The sequence below is a fragment of the Spea bombifrons genome, chromosome 1, assembly GCF_027358695.1.
Source record: "Spea bombifrons isolate aSpeBom1 chromosome 1, aSpeBom1.2.pri, whole genome shotgun sequence".
In the NCBI taxonomy this organism is placed as follows: domain Eukaryota; kingdom Metazoa; phylum Chordata; class Amphibia; order Anura; family Pelobatidae; genus Spea; species Spea bombifrons.
Genome location: NC_071087.1, coordinates 33923771 through 33951425, shown reverse-complemented (window position 1 = coordinate 33951425; position 27655 = coordinate 33923771). Strand labels below are relative to the sequence as shown.

The 27655-nt window shown below is 37.1% G+C and overlaps 1 protein-coding gene across 1 annotated transcript; it reads right to left on the bottom strand.

Annotated features, from left to right (window-relative positions):
• Positions 1-1700: 1700 nt before the first annotated feature.
• On the bottom strand, positions 1701-22787 carry MAP9 (microtubule associated protein 9). The gene is made up of 14 exons (XM_053458421.1): positions 22672-22787; positions 21126-21341; positions 20674-20770; positions 19707-20006; positions 16590-16819; positions 16053-16161; positions 12347-12492; positions 11924-11991; positions 10412-10574; positions 6387-6476; positions 5306-5464; positions 4684-4829; positions 3694-3826; positions 1701-2346 (listed from the first exon to the last, which is right to left on the bottom strand). Exons 2-14 carry the CDS (start codon positions 21201-21203, stop codon positions 2227-2229), a joined length of 1839 nt encoding a protein of 612 aa, XP_053314396.1. The 5' UTR covers positions 21204-21341; positions 22672-22787; the 3' UTR covers positions 1701-2226.
• Positions 22788-27655: the final 4868 nt, after the last annotated feature.

The following is a 27655-nucleotide window of genomic DNA, read 5'->3' as shown; positions in this document are numbered from 1 at the left end:
ATGAGCTTAGCCTCTTGGTGTTTTCTCTGTAACATGAAGACCTTTGAGAGAGACTTCTGAGACTTTATGTAAAATATCAAATCATATAGTTCTCTCACCTGTAGCAAATCCTGGAATACATTCAAAAGGCTGAGAAAGCAATTCTCAAATAAGAGCAATATACATTTCTGTTTCTAGGGGCGCTGCAGGGAAAAAGGTTTCAGTTTAGTTGTGGCTGTGCTCCATCTTGTTGGTATACAGTATTTGATTGTTTCTGTACACTCAGGCCTTAATTGACAGGTAAGAGGTTACAATTGTCTGAAAAATTAGGTTATCTTTATAATTCCTATCAATGTTCTCTCCCATCACAGTGTAATGTTTACCTATAGTCTGATTCTGGCCAGTTAATAGTTTTTCTCTTTTCCTCCTCTCAGTAAAATGGTGAGACCAACATCACGTTCTCATGTATAGGTTTCAAGACCTTATTCCAATTGTAACAAAAAATAAAGTTTTAAAAAGCAAATTTCTTTTATTATTTACTGAATAAGCTTTACTTTTATTTCAAGCATAATGCTACTACTCCACATGCATTTTTTTAAATTGTTCCGAAAACTTAAATTTTCATGGATTTAAACAGCAGCAATGCCTTCTGCATGGCTAAGGACCATCTTTTGTAAAGTATGTAACATTCTCCAGCATATGTCACTAGTTCTGCTCTAGAAGTTGTGAGCTCGGCGCATTTAATATCCACACAATCCATCAAGGTACGAGAAGAACACATATTAAACTATGTGCAAAAATAAAGTACCTATTTATTTAGGTCCATGTACATTAGAACATGTTATCACAAACAGAATTGAAATAAAACCTGATCAACTGAACGTCAACTAAACAATTAGTTTCCCCGCTTCACTTTTTGACATACAGAACAGCAAAATACATAACAGGCACAAAAACCTTTTCCCTAGAATTAGAGCCCCCTTCCAGCCAACCCATTTGCTCTGTTACTGAGAAGAAAATGGAGGCCCTAAACAAGTTCAGCCCTGCAGTCACATAACTACTTCTATGAGATGCAGATTAGCCAATTTATAAGGCTAGATATGTATAAACCGTGAACTGGAATCCAGAAATAGATATTTATCGAAAGGAGGAATGAAAAGGCTCTGTCAACATTTAATGGGTTGAATTATATATACATTTCTTTTTGCTGTAAAGCCCTGGATTCTGTGACACATTGTAGTGTGTGTGGTGTGTAGAAAGAAGAGGACCTTCAGATGGTGTCGGGAGAGGGGCTGCATCACAGTGTTGTTGTATCAAGAGAAGGAACTGCCTACTAGTGGTGTGTGTATGGGGTGCTGGATGGCATTGTGAATATTACCCTGTTGTACTGGCCCTTCAGGGATATTCCCTACTCATTTTTAGATTTTTTCTACTCTCCTAAATTCTACCTATTCCGTTTACAGTATATAACTCAGAATAAGACATGACGGAACCAATTCTGCTTCCTACCACTAATCAGCCCTGGAAACTAGAAAATATTTGATCCTAAGAATCCTGTAATTAATATCAATGCACCCAACTGGTGCTTTTCTCATTAAGTTTTTAAAGGGTATCTGCTTGAATACATGTGACTTATAAATGTATCTCTTGATAAATTAAGGTTTTTAGAATGACTCTAGTTATAACAATTTGGGATCTAATTAGTGATGGATTAATAAAGGGTTAATATTTGAAGTCTTAGGGTTAGCTCATTTATAGAGCCCTGTGGTATTTTACCAATGTTTATGAAGAGGCTATTATAATGCAAGACAAAGCATGTAAAGACAGACAAAGTAATTGTCCCTTTCACTCAGGTGCAACACAACAAATGCAATTCTATGCCCTTAGCACTGCCTCAAGATACGTGAATGATACAAAATGTTCCTACATAGCAAATAGAAATTCATTGCTATTTTACCTTCACAAAATTGGCTGCACTGATAATTTAGCTACATTCCATTTTCAATCAAATAGTCAAGTAAAATGTTAGCAAAGCATTGTTTTGTTTGAGCAGGAATTGATATTCTTGCATTGCATTTTAAATGTCAGTTTTTTTATGGAATTATATCAACTCAATTTCACACCCTGCTTTGTAAATGTCTAGAACTACAAACCATAATAATGACTAAAAACAAGAAAGCCATTTCAGATGACATCTTTAGAAATAGTGGCATTCCAGTAGATGCGATTGGAGGTTTTGCTTCTCCATCATCTACCCGTAGGGATCGTTTTGCCTGGAGGACTCCATGGTGGTGGTGGTTCATCTCTTAAAATACCCTGAAGCTTTTTATGATTCCTTTCAATTCTTTCTCTTCTTTCTTTCTTCTCCTGTCAATGAGACATTGGTCACATAAAATAATCAAGAAAAACATTGTTTTGTCCAAGTTGAAAGAAAAACTTCATATAGATATATAGGTGTAAATTACTATTTACTACATAATTCAGCAAAATAGCATTTATTTTATTCAGACATAAAAATCCCTTTCCAAAGGTGAAAAACAATCAACTGTGAAGCAACTCATAATTGCTAGTTAATATGTAGATTAAACTCTGTATATCTATGCCAGTGAGTGGACAAACTATGCTTGCTGCACATTCACAATGCGCTTTTTATTCAACCACTGAATTCTGGAATGAGTTTGAGTATATTATTGGATCAGCATGAGAACACAGCCCATTCAACATAGGAAAAGGATAATGATATTTCAACTACATATCTTCTAAAAATTTAGCTACCAAAAGAATTGGAATGAAATTCTGTTGAAACGGACAATGACATCAGTCAACAGTTGTGGGTAACACGTCGACTTCTGGGTCTATTCAATACATTATTTGTCAAAGTAAAGGGTTAACTTGGGCCATTTGACTACAGTTGCATACACTTGCATGTTTACTTGCGTGCTCAACAATGTACATCTCACACGCATTTAAAAGATTCTTCTCCCAACATAAAAATATCTAGTCACCAAAAGAATTGAAATAATTAAACAAAAAATTTTAACACCCCACGTCTATTTCATCTGGAGTACTCAGAGGTAGATGTAGGCTCCATGCCTTCCCATAGGGTTTTTCATGTCTATAGAGAAACGCAAAAGTGGCACGAGTAGGCTTTATAAGGGGTGGAGAAAATTGTGGTCCTTCCTCAACCATTCCCTTTTGGTTGTCAATTATTTCATTCTTAATAATATAATACATATAATATATAATGGGGAGATGTCCCAAGCAACAGGGCTAAACAACAGTCCATCATCCTTCTGAATTTGATAAATATGAAAAATGGCACCTGCAAACATCAAATGTCACCTTCACTCAACTTTTAATGAAAAGACCCATTTAACACTTTTAATGAATAGACCTATTTAACACTACTTAAATATTGTTTTAAGGCCCGTTAAATATTTAACTATTCGTAATGCTAGGGTGGTATTTAAAGTGCATTTGCGATTGCAAATCAAATTATTTATAGAAAGAGTGATTGTACTACCCTGGAATACAAAAATGTTTAATATATAATTTGCTACATCTTAGATCCTAGCTACTGCAACACCGAAAGAACTGTTCACCATGTAAAAATATGGTTAAAGGCAGAGTATGTAAAACATACTTGTATGAATATCTGATGAGTGTGGCTAAATAGCATTTTTTTTTTCATAACCCATGAGAACGTTTTATTACCAGCCATTCTTCATAGAGTTCCATTGCCTTCTTCTCTTGTTCTTCTTTCATTGCCTTTAATTTATCCTCTTTCAGTCTCTCTGATATTTTTTCCTTTTTCTTTTTTTTCAACATGTGATCCTTTTGTTCACTCCTACAGTATTTCAACAGAACATTTTTAAGTTTTTAAGTTCATTTACATGCTAGTGAATGACATTAATATGCCCCATATTTATTCATGCAGAGACTCAAGTAATGCTAATGTGTAAAATGAAGTCTACCAAACACTGTGAGCATGCTGCAAATACAGTGTAATTGGCTGTACAAAAACTGTCTACGCTTCCCACCCTAATAAAGTTGGCAACAAATATATAAACATAAAATAAATGAGAGGTTTTGGTTATATGAATTGGCCAAAGCATAAGCTCCCCCATCACGTCAAGGCACACTCTCAATAGGGCGAAAGGAAGAGAGGTGAGAGTAGGTTCTCACCCTGTTGAGAGTGTGCCTTGACATGGCGGGTGAGCTTTGTTCTGCTTTGGCCAATCCATATTTATTCATGCTCTCATTGAAGGGCCAGAAAAGAATGTGGGGCATGGCTGTCATTAACAGATAATCTGATTATTGCGCTTATAGCTGTGTACCACGCTAACGACACATTCAAATCTCAATCGTAGAATGTATGACTATGCTAGAGAAGGTTGAAGAGGGATGTTCAATATGCGAGACACTTTAGGATGTACCAAAGATGGGATGCATAACATTATTTCTTTTTCGGGTTGCCATTTGGTCTAGGAATGATCCTGTCTACAGGACTTCATGTATGTGGTAGCTATGGACTTAAATATCTCTCATCCATTGTCAGCTCTAGTGAGCAGCATTGGGGAGGAATCCGTCATGTTCATGCTAAGCTGGGTGTCCAATAGAATTTGCTGATCTCAGTAGAATTGTGATCCACAAATGCATTTAACAACACAGAAGTATCCAACCACCCTGCAAGCAACAGGTTACCAGGATTTAACAGCAGACACATTCTCCTTCTTCTTTTCAAGCACGCTTTTCTGCTCCTTTCTTTTTTTCTCTGTTTCAATATCTTTTTCTTTGAGAGCTTTTTCTTTCAAATATAAATCTTTTGCTTCTTTCCATTTTTCAAAAGCCTAAAACAACATGTTATTATTTAGTGTTTTATATAGCGCCATCATATTGTGTCGGTTTGTACAATGTAGTAAACAACATAACAATTTGACTTACAGAAACAACAGGTGAGAAGAGTCCTGCTCAGACAAGCGTACACTTAAATTAATATGTATAAACAAGAAAAAAAGAAACTATTCTGCAGCACTAGTCTTAACAAGTAGTGGCTATGGTTCAACCCTATGGATAAGTCTTCTTGTCTGCACATGTTCTGCAGTCTGGACAGAGTCTAATACTTTATACCCCAGCCCTTGTATTTAATTGGGTACTAACCACATCAATATTGTTAGTTAAACTGTGACTTGTTGTGATTGTAGGCAATCACTATACATAACATTTGAAGAACCAATTGTTCACCAAAATCAATGCATTCTGTTGAAGCAGTGAATCCTAGCAATAAAAAATATATATATTTGGTATAAAAAAAACTAATTTGCACCCTTTTAGCGTCTTCTTTCTTCTGTGCAATTTCTCGAATTTCCTTCATCTTCTTTTCCTCCGCTTCTTTATGTTTTGTTAGGAGTATATGGATTTCTTTCTTTTTCTCAGATTTCCATGCCAGGAAAGCAGCTCTGGCTTCTTCTTTCTTAATGGTTTCCTGCTGAAAAAATGACATTTTGTCAAGAATATACAAACTGTCTATTTCTTGTGTACAAAATTAAAATGAATACAAAGTGTATGCAGTTTAAATATAACAATCTCAAATTGTTGTCTGTATTTTTACATGCACTCACAGCAAGCGATGAACTGGGTAGTTAAAGGAATATTGTGAATTTAGGAAAGATAATTAACATAGCTGGAAGGCGTCAAATCTGAATTTAATCAACAACAGGGATTATATCTATCGCCAAATAGTGACAAGAACCCCAAAGCTTAGTGGTGAAGAACATAGAACTTGTCCGTGCTCCATTAATTACAGCTAGTTCCTGCAGGGTGGTAGCATAGTTGAAAGATGGATTAATTAAAATGTAACACACAGTGTATAAAAAAAATAGCAAAAACCTCACTTTTTTAAGTGACACTACTGTTTCTACAAAAATTTTGTGCTATATTTTTTCTTTTTAATTTCATAATTAGAAATAAGTGCTGATGTTTGGGGTTTATTCCTCAACCCCGTCTGTTGTATACTTTGTTGCTTATTATAATGAAAGTGTTGGCTTCTCTAACTGAAAAGCCAAAAACCCCACACACACAAACAATTATAATGTGACTAGAGTGTTTATTGTAATAATGAGACTGGGGTGTATCAGTCCATTATCCTACCTATCACCCACCGAAAAATAATAGTATTTGCTTTCTACTTTAAAGCAGCCAGTCATTGGCAGGAAAGCACTCTTACTGAAATCAATAGGAGCTGATTTACGGTAACCACACCATGTGGCAGGAGATATGTTTGTCAAAAACATCTCCTGCAAGGGAAATAGCAGGGGAAAGTCAAATGATATGCATTCAAGTGCATATGATGTATGGAGTGTCCTTTTAATCCAATGTCAAGAAAACCAAATGAAATGGCAGCTCACCTTGCCGTTTTTCTCTTTCTCCTGATCTTCGTCAGTCTTTTTACATGTATGCAGTTCTTTAAGATATGCTTTTTTCTTCTCAAGCCAGTTCTGTAATGAATATGCTGTTAGTAGATAACATTTATAATATAAAGCAATAAAGCAAAACTTCAAACACGTAACGGTTCTTCTAAGATACAATTCCCTAGTGTTTTCACATAATACACAAAAATGCTACACAGCTAAAACAAAAAACCCAGGTAAGCTCTTTCTTTGGTTGTGTTGATATAAATTGCTATTCTTGCAAAAAAAAAAACTGAAGTTGAAACTGTATTTAATTAAAAATATTTTCCTTTTAATGAAACTTAAGAATTGTGTATAAAGGCTGGGCTGTTGAGATTTTCTCATTATAAAACTGGCCCCGTGAAATGGTTAGCAGGGAATTATATTAAGGTGGTGTTTGTATTTTCAAGATGTGAAAATGCAAGCAAGTAAAGGCCTGCATCTGTATAAGACAACCATTTGTTAAAAAATGTCCTGTCTTTTAATGCATATTAGAATCCATTTTGCATGGACTGTAATATTTTACAGCTTTCAACTTAGCGCAGGCATTCTTAACATACTAGAGTTAAAAAAATATATATCAGACTTAAGTACACTTGCTCCCACTGAAATCAACAGGAGAGGTGGAAGCCAACTGGAAGTATGCTTGCTAAACCAACATGTATTTTACATGAAACTAGGCCAAGGTCATTTTTTTTTTAACTTATACTTTTGGTATTGTACTGAATAAACAGTAAATGCAAACTAGGAAAAGTAAATGTACTTTATATTCCAAGGCACCGTGTGAAGAGACTAAATTATGTTATTAAAACACTCATTGCCCGTATAGCATGATTCATTTGCCCCAAAGCTATAAACCAAAATTACTTTATTTCAAGCAATTTTTTCAACCACATTGATAAAGGATTAATTTCAATTTCTACACTTCGAAAAGTTTATAGCAGATTGAAACGAGGAGATGCCAGTGTTCTCACATCGATCAAAAGTCTCTGCGCTCAACTGAATACTCCACATAACCTTAAAATATGTTGGAGCTTATACGCAGAACAATATTCAACACTCCACCAGCTAAAGGGATAACCAACATTTTTCTAATGAAAAGTGAAGTAAATAACAGTATGAGTCAGTTTTTCCATTATTACTAATCTCTATTAAAGTCTATTAAACATTTCTATGCCTCCTGTCCTCCTCCTCCTGGCATAATAAACAAAGAACTGGCAGTGTGTGTACATGCTTCCAATGGCTTTCCCATGGTAGAAAGGCTTGACATTGTGAATGATTGCATTGCACGTGTTATATTCTATAAAAGGTCTGCATCTAATTCCTGTCAGATACAGCTGGCATCATCATACACAAAGTTCACATGACCGCTACCAAATCAAATACTCCACATAATAATTCTACAGTCCTGCAGAATGTAGACATATCTCTTAAGGAAAACAAATTATATTGTTAGGTTGTATTTAACAATAGGTAAAGAGAGAAAATCCCTCTTATTTAATTGAGTTTTATTTCCACCCTTTTAACCTACCCAAGTACATACAACTAAAACGTTGGAGTTAGGGAAACGACTAAACTTTCTCAGGAAGATTGTCAGGATTCCACCCTGTCAGCCAGGACTCTATTTATTTTACTTCATGTCATATCAGCGCCAGCCCCAGCTTTTGAGTGAACCTGCCTTGTGCCCTTTCAAGTGGGCTTCCTGCCTTGTGCCCTGTCCAGTGGGCTTCCTGCCTTGTGCCCTGTCCAGTGGGCTTCCTGCCTTGTGCCCTGTCCAGTGGGCTTCCTGCCATATGTACGTTTTCTTGCTAAGAGACTTTTTAACCTGTATTTGTTTGTCCTGCCATATTATACAATACAGAGCATTACCTGGAATTCTGCCTGTGGTGTATTCCTTTGTGCCTGTCTTACTTATCCTTCGTTTACCATGCATCGCCGTGTGCAGACAGAACCCCAGGTATCCCCTGCAATGAGGCTCCTACCCAACCTGATTACCCGGGCCCTGACAAAGATAGAAAAGTGGTCCTGGTACTTTAAAGCCAGCGACTGATAAATTACATATGTTTTTCTAGCCTCACAGTGTGTGGCCATGGGTATCCACCCTATGGTACGTTGGAGTTGTGGTAAGGGTTAAGTATCTGGCACTACTGAACAGTGACCTGCAGCATTTGTCTGGTGGGCCAGAGGGCCAGTCTCGCCCTGCGTACTAAGAGCCACATTGACATACGTATTCGCTAAATATTCCTGTGTATATTTTACATTATTTTTTAGCCACCTCTTGCCCTACTGCCACCAAGCTTTGTTTTGGACGCCTAAATTATGCAGTCTATGTTACACATGGCATCTTCATTTTATTCTTTGTAACTAGTCTCCATGCCATACATCCATTACTGAAATGCATAGAATGCTAAATTAAATATATACAAGGTCTGGAAAAAATCAGGTTGCCAAGCAGAAATTATTATTCATGATGAGGACCGGTTTGTTTTTGTATAGTAAGGTGACATGTTTCCATGTGTCCCCTCTTAGAAAAAGACGCAGATTACAGAGCACTTTAGTTTCTCACATTACTGAAAAACCTAACACCAAGTGTTGATTCCAGATGAATTAAATATTTTTTAGTTTAACAGGAAAACTTTGCTATCAGGAAAATAAGTTTAATGTTATATTTAGTACCAGTTCCCTATACAGTACAAAGGCCCATAAGCATTCTGCAACACAGCATGTAACCTGTCTTTTTTAAACCACCACAGTGCATTATCTATATTCATAGTGATCTTGTTCTTGCTACAGAAAAAGTCCCATGTGTTCCCTTTCATCTGTTTTCATCATTGTAACATGGCCTTTTCATATTGTTTGTTAACGTTTTTCACAGTTTAGAGATAAGACAAGTCTAACAGAGAAAAAAGGAAGTCTCTACCAGAAGAACTAATCGAGTTCTACCATTACGATAATGCCAAACATACATAGTGTCAAACGTTTTGAATCAAAAAATTTAATTATTTCCTTTATTATTAGGAAAGCGACACAACACAAGTAGTGTTTGATAAATGTATGAGGAAAACAAGATAAAAAGCTTTCAGTATGTTATGCTACAAAAGTTAACCTGTTCATCTCCCCTATCAGGTTCCACTGCTTTGTCTCAGGGGTCAGTTCTGGGGTTTCTATCCTTCTCTATCTATAGATCCCGTCTTGATAAACTAATATTGTTTTTGGATTCAAGTTATCACTCCCATACTTCCTTAATCTCAACATCTCAAAGATTGAGCTACTGGCGAATTTCCTGTCTCATCTATCCCCAATCCCTGACATATCTACCATAATTGCAAATTCCACAAGCTACCCAACAGCTCAAGTTTGCTGATTAAGGACTACCCATTATTCCACTCCCAACTTCACCCTTCACATCCAGTCACTCCCTACAGCCTGCCACCTTCACGTGCAAAATATCTCTTGTATTATTCCCAAGTGATACCCCTTTTTTATTACTGGAAGTCCATAGTAACTTGTCCTTCCAGCTTTTGCCCTTCACCACTCCAATCCATCCTAAACACATCTGGCAGACTAATTTTCTTATCCTATCATCATTCATTGTTCCACTGAGCCAGTCACTCCACTGCTCTTAATTCCAAATAATCCCCTAATTGCCCTCTTCACTTACTCTACACCTTGCGTCACATTATCATTTCTCCCACTTGCGTCACCTGTGGTGTACCCATTCTCTTAAATTGACCTGGCTTGTTCTGTCAGACTTCCCTCTATTTATGCTAACTTAAAAATGTTTGGTAAATTAGCAAGTTATGAAAGCAGGGGCACTCTATCAATAAAATGTAATATAATTGATGAGGAAAAAAGATAAGATTTGATTGTTTTGTTTGCCCAGACCTCACTGGAGAAAATTGAATGGCCTAATTTCCAATGAATGTGTTCCACGGGATTATTTTAATTGTACCAACATAATTACATTTTTTAGTAAAGATTACCTGATAAACAGTAGCTCGTAGGACATCTGCAGCTTCAACTTCACCACTGCTTTCCTTTATCGACTTATCTAACACTGTCAATGTTCCCAGGTAGCGGGATTTAGCTGACATTTTTGTGCTCTGTTTTGCGGATTTCTTACTAGTATCTTGACAAGGTAATGACCTGTTTTGTAAAGAAGAATGGTGCATACATAGTCAATGTGCCATGACCCACTTTTGCTTCGAAACAGATTTATTGCTTATAATAACACTTGAATTTCATTTTCAGAATGAATATGTGAGCAGACATCATTGTTATGAAAGTTAATTTAGAGTTCCCCGAGCAAAATTAACTTGAGATCACACATCCTTGTTGAAATTGATTTAGAACATCAGTAATTAAGCAAGCTCTAGGTGAGGAATACCAGCTAACATTTAATGATCTGTAATTCGTATCCTATTATATCCCACTTTTCTTGCAAATGTTTAACCATAATGGACCTGACTTTAAGAACACATCGTACATTCAGCTCCATGGTTTAGACAAACATTTTTAAAACTTTCACATTTAATTTATAAACCATTTACCCATAAGCTTTTTTTTGAATGTTCATATGGTGGCATAATGTTACAGGGCATTTCATGGCATTGTGGACATTCTATCTACTAACCCAGGCATAACATAGTAGCACAGCTGGCAACAGTCCTGGGTCTGGAAGCACTAGTACTACTATCCCAGTAGTGGGAGTCTACCTGTAGCTGAGACTGGAGTGGATGGGAGTCATGTTTGGTCAAACCCCTCCATTTAAGGTTTAGGCTGCTGTAAGCCCTGCTCAGCTTGCCCACAGCAATCTGAATCCATGATTAAAAAATAATAATAAATACACAAATGTGTAATATATATCATACATAAAATATATTAATATATCAATTAGACCTAGGTTAGCGGCCCTATTCTTGGTACGCCAAACATCCCACTTCACATAAAGAGGCCATCTATGGAGTATTGTAGAATGAGATCTAATCATTTTCATAAGGTTACCCGCTTAGATTTTTGCATTCCAGTTGGTGACACATTTGTTCTCCTTAATACTTAATTAAATTCTCGTTACTTCAGCGGTTGCTAGGATACAGCTCCCATCACGTAAAGCGTGATGTGCGTTATTACCTCTGGAGGGTACGTTTTACTGAGCCTTATTCTAAACGGAATGGTTAAGAATTGTTGGGAGAAAAAAAAAAACACATTTTGATCAAAAGACAAAATGGCATGAAATTAATATTTGATGTTCTGAGAGGCTGCTTTCATATATATTTAATTGCATACACATCTTATAGAAATAGATTGTGGCATGTTGAATTCCACATTTATTTTACAGCTTCTGAAATAATCGTTGTAGTAGTTAAACAGTATGTAAAAATACAAAAATGATTCTGCTAAAACATTTAAAGCATTCAAACACTTGAAATATTTTGAATGACTTACAGTATTTTGGTTTAAATATAGACACACATATATATATTAAAATAAGATACCTGCTTGAATGGGATCTAGCCAATTCAGAATCGTCCTCCTTTGGATGTCTGCCCTCTGATTTTTTCTTCTGAACAAAACAGAAAAACAGATTCATTGTTTATTTAGTTTATATACTGAATAAACTACATTTTAGTAATTATGTTCTGTGTCAAAGAACTCTGGGTGCGGCAGTTATCTTATTTTACACCATCAACTTTGTGTAACTTTTCATCCCACTATATATCTTACTTAGTAAAGGAGGAACGTTTTGAAAATACAACTATGAGATGAGAATTAAGAAGAAACTAACCAATAATAAAGTTTAACAGAGATGACTATGTAAAATTTCAGATTTTTATTTTTAACTACTCTCAATTTTCAATTTTGGTCAGCTAAGATATTAACTCTACATTATTCTCTACATTAATACCCTGTTTACTTACAAGGTCATTTTTACCAGTATCTTGAAGCAAAGGTTCTTTGTTCTCTTCTTTAGATTTCTCTTCTATACTGCCGAGCATAAGTTCCAGAACTGAGGGAGATTTTCTACCATTGTTCTGTGAGTCCTCCTTTGCTTGAATTTGTAAATCTGCATTAATGAGACATTCATTTAGCACAATAACACAAATCACTAATCATTTATCCTTCTTTGTTTTACAAACAATGTTGTCAAATGTTTCTGTAAAAAACAAAAGGCATTATGACAATTCCCTTATGACGCAACTACTTCCATTAGTGGATGGAGGACAGGAGGTCTATGATCTTCTGGAGGTTGAAAATATGGTAAATATTTAAAGAGATTGAAATCAACCCTTTTACCAATATGTTAACCCTTACAGTTCAGATTTTCTAGCACTGATCCACTTTTGAAGACAGTGGAGATCATGTACCAGTTGGGGAAATCCTCCATAAAATCAATGGACCTCCAGTGCCACAAGGTAGCTTGGAGGGTGGGCGGTCATGTTCACACCAACCCTTGTCTCAGATATCACCTCAGATATGCTGTCTCTTCTTACCTCTAGTCACATTCCCCCAACACAGGTGTCCGAATTTGGAAACCTAAAATGATGGATGGGGTGTGCTGATGATTTTCTCCTGCGAGAAATGCTGGGTTGGCGCTACGTAGTATAATTTGTTCCATTTCTTGAATGTTATCACACTTAATTAGAAACACATTTTTAACATTTAACTCTGCCTTCGTGTATGGCCACTGCAGATTATGGACAATTACTTTTCATAATGTTTTTTAAAACTCAAAAGGTGAAGTAGTAACTAAAACAAACCCTTTGACAAACACACTGGATATTGGAACATGACAGGGAATGAAAAGTGAAATACAGTTTGAGTCCGTGTCTTCACAAAAAGGTCCTAAGATGGCAATTTTCTAACACAGAGAAAAAACAGACTCAGCTAAAGTAATCAAGCTAGTCTATCAAAAGAAAGAAAATATTCAAGAAACCATTTTCAGAAATAACTCACACTCACCAGGCAATAAATATGAAACACAAAACAGCTGCCGAAACAGTGACTTTTAACAATAACATCAACACCCACAAGCTGAACGCTATAAAGAACATTCTTCTTAATGAAAACAAAGTAAATCAGAAGTAGCAAATCTGTAATTTTCTTCTGAGGTGTTCTAAGATTATATTTTGATTAGGTGGATATCCCTCTGCCAGCATTTATAAATTGAGGTCAGCTAAGCCAGGTTAACTGACATGCTGTATGTACAAGAAACTACAATGGTTTGGACATTAGGTTTGAAGGGTTTGGTTGGGGTCTCTTGCTAACACTCCAGTAAGTTATGTGTACCGTACATTTTATTATAACTGCAGTGATAAATTAAAACAGCATTTGCTTCTACAAACGGAGCAAATGTTGTTTTGTTTACTGTCTCTTTAACAAGATTCACAATAGAGTAATTAGCATTTTTATGTTTACTGCATTATTAAATTCCTAAATTAAAATTTCTTACACGTCAAACTGCGCAATGTATTGATTTGTATGGCTTATTTGGATCACAGTGTCAAGCCCTAATTGAGTTTCCAATACAAAATCAATTGCATTAGGAATCAACAACCACAAAGCAACTGACATCTCATAGATGTGTTAAAAAAAGGAAACAAATGGGGGCTGTTAGATCAAGATTGAGGAATATCTGTTTATTAGATCAGTTGATGTAGTAACTGGACGAATATATATATATATAGTCCAGTTACTACATCAACTGATCTAATAAACAGATATTCCTCAATCTTGATCTATATATATATATACACACATCAGAACTTTAATTTTGTTGAATTAGTCAATTTGTATAAATATCCAATGGGTTTTTTTTACTTCATTTACTCAATAACACTATCTCACTCATGTTCTCTCATGCTCTCTCTCTCATTTCAGTGTTATCCCAGCCTGATGTAGTAGCCTCAACACACATCATCTGTTGGTAATCCAGGCAAGAATACTGCAGACGGAAAGAAACACAGAGAAAGAGAAGCGTTTCTGCATTTCTCACAGCGGATCCTTCTGTATTATTCTGGTCTGGTGTAGCACTTCCGCAACAAGGCGGAGCCTCTGTGCACACCCTCTCCCCTGATTGGAGGAATGGAAGAGAAGCTCTGTCCTCTTGCGAAAGTAAAACACCAGGCCAGAATAGTGCAGACGGATCCACAGAGAAACTTCTGTACACTGGTTTAGTACTTCAGCGAAAGGACGAAGCCTCGAAGGACAGTCCATCAATCGGAGGAGCGTCTATCAGTTGAGGCTCCACCCTGTTACGGAAGTACGCAGAGGAGGCTAGAATAATGCAGGGGAGAGATGGGAGCAGCAGAGAACTGGAAGAAGAAGACACAAGAAGCAGAGACGAACAAGAAGCAGAGAACCAAAGATACGGCAAAAGGAAACATGAAATTTCTGAAAACAAACGTACTAAATATTTGTCAAAATTGCTTCTGGTCTGTTTGCAGAATTGCTTCTGGTGTATTCCTGTAGACAAGTAAAATAAAACAGTTTTCTAGGTTATAGTTCCGTTGTCTATCAGCCTGGGATTAATATCCTCAACAGCAACTGAAAAAATATTGTGTACAGAAGCAGACTCTACTATGGTAAATGTTTTGTTTATGTTAAAATCAGTCTGGAAGAAGGTAGAATTTTGATGAAGAGAGTTCTCAGAAAAAGCAGAAGGGATTTAACAGAAAGGTCCAATCATAATACAGCAAAGAGATCAAGACATTCTGCATAATATGTCCATATGATCTCAATGTCAGAACAACCCGACATTAACACAAGTTAAACATGACAGACACTTACAATCGTAGGTTGATATGGTATGTTAAAGAGTAGGCCCTGACCTACAATATTGGAAGCAGAACGTCACACAATGTGACATGGGTACAGACATCCGGGGGCATCAAAGGAGCATTGGGGCAAACGGCTCACAACGGTTGAGGGGGAGGGAAGGAGAAGGTGAAAATAGAGGAGGGAAAGAAAAGGGAAGAGGGGTGGAGAAGAAAGAAAAGGGAAGAGGGGTGGAGAAGAAAGGAAAGGGAAGAAAGGGAAAAAAGGGGCAAAGAAGGGAGGGGAGGGAAGCCTCTAAAGCTAACGTCTAAGTGGGCGTGGTGTCCAACAAGGGGTGAATCTGAGGACTAGAGAGAAATTGCATCCAGTGGAAACAGGTTCGTTGGTGTTTATCAGACATATCAGTAGCCAAGTGTATCAATTCCTCAAGGATTCGGTTCTGTTCCACCCGCCTGACCCACTAACCCCAATGCAAGGGGATCAGTGCTCTTGCCGAAGTGACGCACCACAGAGGACTTGAACCAGGAGATCGAGAAGGGCATGCGAAGAAGGAGAAAGAATTCAGGGCACAGGCGTGTCGGTAAGGGCCTAGATATGGGAACGGATAGTCATCCAAAAAGGAACTATGCAAGGGCAGTTCCACCAAAGGGGGAGGAGAGAGCACGACAACGCACAACACCTGAGGAAGGATTTTTTAGAATGGGTGTGATTAGCGCATGCTTGAAGGCTGTTGGTACAGTTCCAGATGATACAGAAAGATTAAATTGGTGTGTAAGTGATGGACAATATGTTGAGAAAAGGCACTGTCAAACATAATATTTACAAACCTTTATCCATTGTCTGGCATACCTTGTAATGTCAGCGATCGCTCTCTAGAGATGGCAAGATTTTTTTCACCACGTGAAGTTTCCGACTTGAATTTTGAATCCATTGATGGCTGTCTTGACATTTCAGGTCCCTAGGTGATGAAATTATAGAACATTGAAAGATAATAGATGTAAATATAAATGCCGCAATGGTATTAAGCAACGGTGGTTTTATATGACAATTCACGGTATGGCAGCACCAAATAACTGTGTTAAGGCACCAAAGTGCTGGGATGAAGATAATGATGTTGCCTTGGGAAAAAGTAGTTTTCAACAAAAAAAAGTCTTGAAGCAGGGGCCCCTTTATTAAAATAAACATAAGCTGAACTTTTGTGAATCTATAAAAGTTTTGTCTGATAAAATTAAGTACATAACATATATATATATATATATATATATATATATATATATTCACTGAGGGCAGGTACATAAGTCAGCGTATGGCAAGTGCACCAATAGTTTTGGTAGAAGCAATGAGAAATACATCCAGGACATGTTCAAATTGAAAAGTTATCTTTACCTCTGGGCTAAACCTCTCAGGAAAGACATCCCCTTCAGAAGCAGAGACCTTGTCACTAAGCCTTGTTACGGAAGAATTAGTCGACACAGAAGTATATTTAGTACTGGAATGTACTTCCTCCGTAAGAGCATAATCATTGTCTTCTGTGTACCTGTTTTTCTTAAGAAAGTTTCTCTGCTGTGGTGTTGGTTTAAAGTTTTCATCTAATGTGGAAATACTGACACCTTGTGCTAGAATTTAAGAAGACGAAATACAACGTTATTTATAGTTAAAGCAACATTGAAAGTGGATTGAAACAATAATCCAAAACATCATTTTGTTCAGGTTTATCTTAACAAGAGACATGCATCATTGATACATTCATTACTTTGTTACTTAATGTCTCCCCATGTTACATCACACTAAACAACACAATCACAACACAAAAAACGAATATGAACTGTATAAATAACACCATAATAAATGAATCAAGAGTGTCAGCTCGCAAGCAGGGCCCTCTTTACATAATGTATTAGTTTGTCTCAGTCTGTCAGTTCCAGTTTTGTCATATTGACAAGATATTTATTGTAAGAAGAGCTGCATTATTATTATTTTTTTTGACGCTATATAAATAATAATAATTCGATGTTCATAGGTGATTGCTGCCATCTTGTGGTAAAGACAAATATATGCAATAAAACAGAAATCTTATATGCTTCTGTACATAATAAATAATGCAAAGAGAAGACACATTTTAAAACTATCTGGTATACATATTAGTTACTGAGATTACTACAAAACTGGTGCTGGTAGCGTATGGATGTACCAGTACATCCACAAAAGGCACCCAAGATGCCCTTATGGACCTACCAGTGAGTCCAACAGAGAATACTGCGCCTCAATATCACTAATAAAAATATTAAAGAGAATGGGTCCAAGTACAGATCCCTGAGGTATCCCACTGGTAACAAGACCTTGTTCTGAATATACGCCATTGACTACAACCCTCTGTTGTCTGTCACACAGCCATTCCCTAATCCATTCAACAACATTGGGATCTAAACTCAGTGATTGCCTTTTTTTTATAAGTCTTCTATGTGGGACAGTGTCAAAGGCCTTACTGAAATCCAGATATGTCTACTGCACCACCTTGATCAATTACTTTAGTCACCCAATCAAAAAAATCAATAAGATTCGTTTGGCATGAGGAAAACCCATGTTGTTTTTGATCTTGAAACCCATGTGACTTCATATGTTCAACAATCCTTTTCTTTAACATTGTTTCCATTAATTTCCCCACTACAGATGTAAGACTAACTGGCCTGTAGTTGCCCGACTCCTCCCTGCTGCCTTTTTTGTGAATGGGCACAACATTCGCTACTTTCCAATCCCCTGGGACGACTCCCGTTACCAATGATTCGTTAAATATATTAGTTAACGGTTTTGCTAGTACACCCCCAAGCTCTTTTAACAGCTTGGGGTGTATCCCATCAGGCCCCATCGACTTATTTGTCTTTACCTTAGACAACTGAAGTAGAACCCCTGTCTCGATAAACTCACATATTTCAAATGATTCAGTCTTTTTTCCCAACTGAGGTCCCAGTTCTGTACAAGAAATGTGGAACTGAGTTCCAATTAAACATTTTAAGAGACCTTCTGTTTGAGGATACCCATCAAATGTGCAAGATCAAAATGCCCTGTGTTTTACAGGCAGGCATTTTCCTTGTAGAATGACCCAACTGGTGCCAAACGAAAGGTTCAAAAAACAGATTGCCCTATATGTGCCTCTCTGCCAGGACTTTAGCAATTGTCATTGTTTCATGGTCTATAATACCAAAGTAGATTAGACATGTTTTATATTATATACCGTATTGGCTCGGATATAGGCCGCCCCCGTATATAGGCCGCACCCTAAAAGTTTGGTGCTTTTTTAAAGAAAAAGTTTTTTTTCTTTAAAAAAGCACCAAAAAAACATGCTGCCACTCTGCCCCCCCCCCGAGATATGCTGCCACTGTCCTCCCTCCCCGAGATATGCTACCACTGTCCTCCCTCCCCGAGATATGCTACCACTGTCCTCCCTCCGCGAGAAATGCTACCACTGTCCCCCCCCCGAGATATGCTACCACTGTCCTCCCTCCCCGAGATATGCTACCACTGTCCTCCCTCCCCGAGATATGCTACCACTGTCCTCCCTCCCCGAGATATGCTACCACTGTCCTCCCTCCCCGAGATATGCTACCACTGTCCTCCCTCCCCGAGATACGCTACCACTGTCCTCCTCTGCCCCCCCCCCGACTTACCGGAGCAGACTACGCAATACAACTTCCGGTGCCGGCACTGGATGTGCCGGCACCAGAAGTTGTATACGCGTATTGCGTAGATGTCCCCCGCCGGCCCCGCAAGACACCCGGGAGTCTGCTCCGGTAAGTCCGGGGGGGGGGGACTTACGCTTAGACAACCTCCCGTGCCGGCACCCAAGTGGGAAGTGCTGACAGGGGAGGCTGTCTGAGCGTATCGGGGAGTAGGATGCAGGTCCCCTGCACCGCTGCGGGGGATCTGTATCCTAACCCCGCTGCCTGCCCGGCGCCCGGGACTGCATGTCCCGGGCGTCGGGCGCTAGACCCCGAATATAGGCCGCACCCCCACTTTAAAGACTTAAAGTGGGGGGAAAAAGTGCGGCCTATATTCGAGCCAATACGGTATGTGTCTTCAGTTCAGTTAGCGTGAACCACAAGGGAAAAGGGGGGCACTTTCAATTGGCACAAATCCTATCAATACGTTTTTGGAATTACCAAAAAAAAAAAAAAACATCAAAAAAGCCTATGCATGTGAGGGGGTCTCCTTTTAATCAGGAGATGCAGGTGAACAAGTTTGGATAAATTTCCCTGTAATAGTACATACCCTGTGCAATCCCAAGAAGTGTTGCTGAAAAGGGCAGGAAGTTATTGCTACGGCAAAATTTAGCAGTGATTGGTGGCCAAATGGCTGCATAAAAAGTGTCCCTTTAAGCCAAAAAACAACATTTAATTTAACATTCATTCATATGAACTGTATCTCAAATATAAGAGTATGGTTTCTCCTTATAAGCCTCTAAAACTTTTCTGTAAATATTTTGTGTATCAGAAAGTATGTCCTTACTTAAAATAGGGGATTTTAAACGTGCTTCCCTTGGCTTTGGTACAGGCTTGCTTTCTTTATCATCTATAATTCTTGCATCCTTCTTCTTTTCATCCAAAGATGGGGGCACACCTCTGCCATAAATGTCTGTCTTTTTTTCTGAATTTTCATTAACGTGCTCATTTAATTGGTGTTTTTTTTTCAGGAAGGATAGCTTCTGGGGCGCCTCATTTTCTTCATCTGAGATGTTGAAATCGTGAAAGGTTTTCTTTAGTTTTGATTTCAAAAAATTCTCTTCATCTGAAGACTCATTTAAGCTATCTGTAACAAAATAAATTCATAGCGTTTATTACAGCATTTTATGTATTATCCTTACAGCTGCAGCAAACAGACTGCATAAATTGTCAACCCTATCCCACACCTTTGAGATGAACTGGAATGGAGATTGCAAGATAGGACTTCTCCTCCAACATCAGTGCCCGACTTCACAAAAGCTCAACAGGATGAATGGGCAAAAATTCCCACAGAACCACCCTAAAAGCCTTCCCAGAAGAATGGAAGCTGTAGTAGCTGCAAACGGGGGACCAACTTCATATTAATGTCTATGTATTTAGAATGCAAGACATGTGTAATAGTCAGGTGTCCCAATAGATTTGTGCCTATAGTGTATATGTATTATTTCCTTCAGATATCCACTCTTTAAATCGATAGATTTATTATTTGTGTGATTGATAATAGATTTTTAATCTTTATAGCCACTAACTCGTGAGTTACTCTTGGTAAAATATATATTTAGAGCAGCTCATACATATATTGTACTCATTGTTGAGAATCACACTGTTGGGGTTAGTGTATTTGTGAGCTAGCTCCTTTTTGTTCTACTTGTGTGAGTGCTCATACTTATATTTCAGCCTAGTTTAAAGAATGCCCTGTTGCTGAGTGCAATAAATGATAGATTAAACCAGAGTATACATAAATAAATTTGTACCATCACTATCAAATTCTTCAGAGTAATCTGAATTTTCAGGTTCTTCTATAGCTTGCTGTCTTGAAACTCGAGCACTGATTGCTTTCTTCAGTTCATCCTGCAGGAACAGTAAAATGAACAATATCAACTTATGAGGAAAAAACAAGGGGTGTAGCAATACATATATTTGATTTTACATCAGGGCTCGACAAACCCCAGGCACTGTGGGAACTAGAATCCACTACGGTATGGGACAGTAAAATTATCTATTTACTGTAAGTGCTGCTTCTTTCCTAATAATCCCTTACCAGGCGACAACAGCACACCCATCGAAATCAACTTCAATTAAGCATTGCATTGTCATATTTGCTTTCTTGCTAAGACGGCTTTCACAATTTATTAAGAAGAAAAAGTCATCATTTAAATGTGCAATTTTCCACTAAAGTAACAAAATAGCATTGCTAATACTTTACCTGAAAAGTTGTTCTTTTTGCTGTCTTGGGACTCTTGGTGTAAGCTAGCGTGGTACTGAACTCATCATCACTATCCATAGTAGGGATGAAAGAAGTAGTGCCTGCCACTCAATGATTCTTTTTTACCAGTTTTTTGAGTGGTTTCATCTGTTGTGGATGTGTTCAGATATTCGGTGTAACAGTACACAAAACGTGTAGTATAAATCAAGTACTTGTCTAGATAGGAAATAGAATCAAAATGAAAAGACACTTAAGACAAAGTTATCATTTGTCACAGCAATCAAGCCGTGAACACACCTCCAAAATTATAACATTCGTTAATCAAATGCTAAACTAACAGTAGATGAGGAAATGCTTATAAAGTTATAAATTCCAGGACCCGCAACTCCTATAATTTTACTGCACATCCACAAATATTCTATTTTATAGATATATTGTGTGGATCCTCCCCTAACATCTAGAAAAATGAGGATAGCATCTAAAGTTCTTTAGGGCTTCTAAATGCCACAGTCTTGTCATATAATTGACATGCAACGCTATGGAAAATGATGGCCCTATATAAAACAATAAATAATAACATATAACATTGTTTACAGACAATACAAACATCATTTCCTATTTATGACTTTTGAAATATATTCTTAATCATAAAATATTACCCCATTTATATTTTTTATATATATATATATATATATATATATATAATTACCATATTCATATTTTTTCTCTTTTTTGGGAATACTTAATTGCCATGTCAACCAAAGGCAGGCACAGATAGGATGAAATAGCATCTCAAACGTGTGGTTTTAATATAATTAATGACGTGACTATCTACTAAGGTTTATTTGCGTACCATAGGAGAGATTAATTAATGAACTGATCTTAGTATGGGCTACCTCGATGCGCTAAACCCCGGTCTATCACACATCCCTCACAGAGCTCATTTAAAGTGTTGCCTCTAACTGTGAAAGAGGCCCAGTTTTTTACAAAAAGGATGTTTTATTTAAAATATGAGGGACGAAATTTTAACATGATGGCCATAATCATCATCATACCTATTTCTCTTGCTGTGTCAGTGCAGTGTCCGCTAAATGCCACACAAACTGAGGCCGGTTTTAAACATTAAATACGGTAGGTAGAATAGGGTCCTTATGTGAGGCAAATGCTTATGCGATCAGATTAACATCGACCTTGTTGCCACACGTTGCTAGGCGATATTTTCACGTGGTTTCGATCGTTGCCAAGATTCCCATAAATCCTTGGGGCTCTGCGCTGCTTACGCCGTCAGCGGCACTGCGCATGCCCATATGAGGCCAGAAATCCGCTGTACCTGTGAGGTCTTGTAGATCGTCAAGAACGGACACCCCATGTGCAACATTCCTTACTTTTCCTCTATCCGCGGCGCTGTTACTTACCCAATAAAGCTTTCCTGCCGCTAACACTTGTTTTAGGGAACTTTTAACAAACAGTAGCCATTGCAATTTCTTCACCCGCAGACTCCCAACAACATTATCCCCTCCGTTAACGCTCTCGCCCCTATTCTTACCTCTATCGTTAAATAGACGTTAGCGGTTAGTCCCCAGGTGCCGGTAAGCCGGACTTCCACGGCAACCTCCCTCAGCATCAAAGCTGTTCCACTCCTGTCCCGCCTACGGTCGCTTGGCAACAAGCTTCAAACACTTCAGTGCTCTCGTTCCGTGTCCACGGTGTCTAAAAACCGTTTATTCGGTGTTTTATTCGTATTATTATTACTTTAATGTCTTCTTAGCCCATTACCGGCCTGCACAAGCATCGAGACCTGATTCACATTGGCATTAGCCACTTGAAAGTAAATACTTTTCATTGAACTTGGGCAATACAGATGCTACAAATAAACCCATTTTAATTCCGGTTGTAATGCAACATAATAAGAAAAATGCCAAGGGAGGTGAATACTTTTGCAAGGCACTGTATAACCTAGGAGGAAATCTAACCAAACATCAACCTATAGGTCAAGCTATTGCAGCATTTTTAGATAAGGTTGGTTGAACAAGGAAAGGAGCGATTGCTTGCTCCCATATTTCTGAGCCAAATTTTCTGAGCCATTAAGGCTCTAAGACCACACAAAAGCCCTCGGGACGGATGGGTTCTGTAACATGTATTATAAAACTTTTTAAAACTTTGTTCACAATACTAGGTTGTTCCGTCTGACATTCTGTTGGCCCATTTGTTACTATCCCAAAGCCAGAGACATTGCAGTGGTACATGGCTCTGTTTTAAGAACCTTCAGCAACAGGTTTGAATGCATGATTTAGGCCGACGGCTTTTGGAATCTCTAATGCTACAAGTCAGGGTTCTACCTTATCCCCATTGCTATATATTTTGGCACTTGAACTGCTAGTGGAATTGATCAGGCCCAGTTCAGGGTATCTTCACAGTTAACACCATACCTTACATTTTCGTTTATTCTTCATCACCTATTTAGGTATAAAGTTAACATTAATCCCGTCAAAAGTTTTTGCTGTGTGAAGAAAAAATACTTGATGTTTGAATATTTATACTAGTTACTATGACTGGGTTTTGCTGGGCAACGTAAAAACTTAAGGCCTTGTTGTCTCAATGAAACTTGGAAGTATTGCAACATTCGAAGTCAAATCTAAATCAAACGTGATTGTATACATAAACGATGTGCCAAAATAGCTTTAGTTTTAACAATAACATGCAGATAGGGATCTAATGTTTTTTGATCCCGTTGTACAACAATGTGGATTGTGCTATATAAATTAATAAATAATAACAATCAGGTTTAATTTGTGCATTTAAAAATGCTCAACCTTTTACGGTTGTTCGTGTTCAGCTAGTTTCCACTGGAGGGGAGTGTTGGACTGAAAACTATTCTTTTTTTGTTTTGCTATTTTTTTGTGTATATAAAAAATAAATGACCATGTAGCAATACGAATATACAATGTCATAATAGTTTATGTGGTCCTTAAGTCTCCTGTTTTTAACATGTTTTGCTCAGTTCTTATCAAAATATTGTAAATAACAAGATGTTCCTAATTCACTTTTAATACTTAACCAAGATATTCACATTCTGTTATTGTTGGTTCTTCTTTTTTTATGCTGTCATAAAGGCTAGAAATATGTAAACTTTAAGGTTATACATAGTTGGTACTCCTTCAGATTTATATCATATGCATCCAGTGCTACTAACTAAACCATATAAAAAATCTTTTTTTGGCATCAAGTCGCTAAACACACTTAATACTGTGAATACAGCTGATATGTATCATCAAAAATCAATGTGGCAAGTAAAATGTGCAATTACTCAACAGATGGGTTTGAAACACTATGGGGATTACGTATAAAATGCAATTTGTATATAATCGCTTTAGAAATTGCCAATGAGAACACACAAAAATGACTGCAATCGCTAATAAAATTTAAAAAAAAAACAGAAGAGATTTCAGTTAGGCTCATTTTAGTGGAACTGAATATTTTCAAGAGCTTCACATCACCATTTTCTTATTCAGCCTTTTGATCTTTACATATATTTAAAAGCTGTTGATCCACGCTAATTGAGCGATTACTTTTCAAATTATTATCCTAAGCCTCACTATACTGCAGGTAAATCAATATTATGATGTACTGACATAAACTTGGTAAATTGGATTGATCAATTAAAATATCTTATTGGTGTATAAACAAACTATATTACAACATTTTGTGTTGATTCATATACATAAACAATAAGTTGTGAATTTTTTTCTTTTACTGATGGAAGATGTCGCAATAGCCCTTATGTAACTTACATTTAAGTAACTGAGGTGTGAAGGTTACATTGCTGCTGTCAGAAATGTAACCTTGAATGTACCACATCCTTTTGACATCCAGAAAGTAAATTCCAGTAGCTAGACATTTGTAACCTTGTCCTAGATTTTTATCTGAAATTTTTTTTCATTTGCCCTTTTCTTATTTGATAATTACAGTATTGACATTCAATTTTGCTCCGAAATTATGTATCCATTTGTACAATGTATATTTTCTTTGGCTTTTAGAAATCTGTAGTTTATTTCTGCATTTTTTGCGACATATTTATATTATTTGGATCAAGGTATTATAGTATTGAAACGTTTCAGCTGTCTCAATAATTTAGCTTTGCATACCTGTATGATGACATGTCTTGCCATTTTGATACTTAAACTCTGCGTTATTTAAATTTTGAAGTATTATTTCCAACATTTGTTCATTTAGAAAACACCTGAGCAACACAGGTCATAATTTGTATTTTGTTATGGATATTACACGTGGGACAGTTTCAAATATTAATCTGCAGTTAATATGCCTGCAGCATCAAATAACTGTACTAAAAAAAGACTGAAATTATTCTTTGGCACCACCTCGCACAAGTATAAAATTATATTAAGTATTGAAGCTTGAATCCGACAGAAATGAACAAGAACAAGCAATAAAAAGAGTCTTTAGAAAGAACAAAATGATGTTATCCCAGGGCTGCATGTTAGGATCATTTAGTAAGGAGTAAGAACGAGGAATAGTAATGCTTAAAGCCATATAAGCTCAAGAGAGAATTGAGACTTTAGTTCAAGTTATTGGGCCAACACAGCACAGAAATACAGAGCCTATGCACCTTTACATATTTTCTAAGTTAGCCTAATACAGTGGAAGAAAATGGAAAAAATAAAAGTAAGAGTATTTTGCTTCTCCTGAAACTTCAGCATTCACCCTCCCTCCCAACATTCAACAAACATCTCAAAACCCACTTCTTCAGAGAAGGATTCCACCTTAGCTGCTAGAACTTCCTTGTCATTGAGACAACCACCACACTACCTCTCAACCTTTCTCTGTGCCTTATACCCCCCCACTACCTCTCACCCGTCACTGATACCCCCCCACTACCTCTCACCCGTCACTGATACCCCCCCACTACCTCTCACCCGTCGCTGATACCCCCCACTACCTCTCAACCTTTCTCTGTGCCTTATGTTTGTCACCCCATTCCCTCAAAATTGTAAGTTTGCGAGCAGGGCTCTCTCCACCTAATGTATTGGTTTGTCTTAGTCTGTCAATTCTCGTCTTGTCAGACCCCTTGAATATATGTATTGTATTAAGCGATACGTAAACTGTTGGCGCTATATAAATAAAAGATAATAATAATAATAAGGCGGACATTTCTTATACAATCACTGTTTCTAGAGTCAAGCTAGCTGAACAAGGCAAATCTCTTTTTTTCATAAACTACCCTTTTTGGCTTTGCTGGAAATCATGTTTTCCGTTATCAGTGAGGATACAAGTTATTGATTTATATTTAGTACGTCTGCAATGATGAATGTGTAACAGCAATTATGAATGTGTAACAGTTTAATCTTTGGTTTACAAATTTCATTTGGATTCAGATTTCATACAGATTTCAAACAGAAAATGCAGTTTTTATTTAAATAAAATATACATACCTGGGAACTTGTAGGCTCCAGCTACCCAGAGCCTACCCTTGCGGGATGTGGCCAAGACTGCCCATGTACATCAGCGTGCGGTCCTGCTGATGTAGGTGGACTGTCCCACTGACATCACAAGAACGCCTCAATTTAAAGGGGAAGTGGGTGGGGAGTGGGGTGTGTCAGAGGATTTGGGTTTTGACTCAGAGAAGCGGTGCTTCCCAGGTATGATAATATATATTTAATATTTATACATGCTTTTTATATATTTTTTTAGTAAGGATTAATATCATACATTGTACTTCTCCTGTGCCAGAAAAAAAAACTATTTAGTCTTGAATGTCTAATTTTCATAAACGTTTTATATTCAAACTTGAAAGTTATTGATATTTATATATTATTGATATTTTACACTATAAGATTGTATAGTTCTTTATTTTCTGGCTAAAAGCACCAGGGAATATTTTTATCTTTTATGACTAAATATTTTTACACAGAACTACCAAGGTATATTCCCTGAAAGAAGAAAAGAGTGTGCACTGATCCCTGGATGATTATTTGTGCAAGTCCTTGTCTGAAATGACAGGCTACTCTGTCAAATGTGATTTTCAAATCCCTATAGCTGAAAGCACACTTGCCTAAAGGACCACACGCATTTCTATAGTTTCTATAAAACTGTTTATCAGTTTGTGATTAGATTTTGCCTCCATGTATTGTGGCAAAAAAAAAGAAGAATTAACATAGCACAACTCAATAAATATAGACCTAGTTTTCACAGACTATATTCAACGTATGTCTTTAGGAGAATGTTTCATTTTAAAGGCTATGATTCGTCTGTGCGACTTCCAAACATTTAATCATAAACATGATTAATTTTATATTTCTAGTAGGAAAAATACAGGAAGTTTTCCTTTTTCTCACGTTTAATTTTTCTCATGATAATATTATTTAACTTTTTAAACCTTTGTTTTACTGGAGATCCCATTGGGGTCTTTATAGACATCAGGAATCTCTCCTATTATCAGAGTGTAGCCCTTCTGATATCATGTTAACATCATTGAGGTCTGTATAATTATTATTGTTGTTATATTTTTATAT

Bases quoted from the DNA above. Each gene is read 5' to 3' on its own strand.
- MAP9 (XM_053458421.1), bottom strand. From the start codon at position 21,203: ATGGATAGTGATGATGAGTTCAGTACCACGCTAGCTTACACCAAGAGT. The intron at 11,992-12,346 runs GTAAGTAAACAG...TGTTTTGTTCAG, and splicing joins ATACTGGTAAAAATGACCTT to AAGAAAAAATCAGAGGGCAG. The intron at 4,830-5,305 runs GTGCAAATTAGT...ATGTTGTTTTAG, and splicing joins AGAAAGAAGACGCTAAAAGG to GCTTTTGAAAAATGGAAAGA.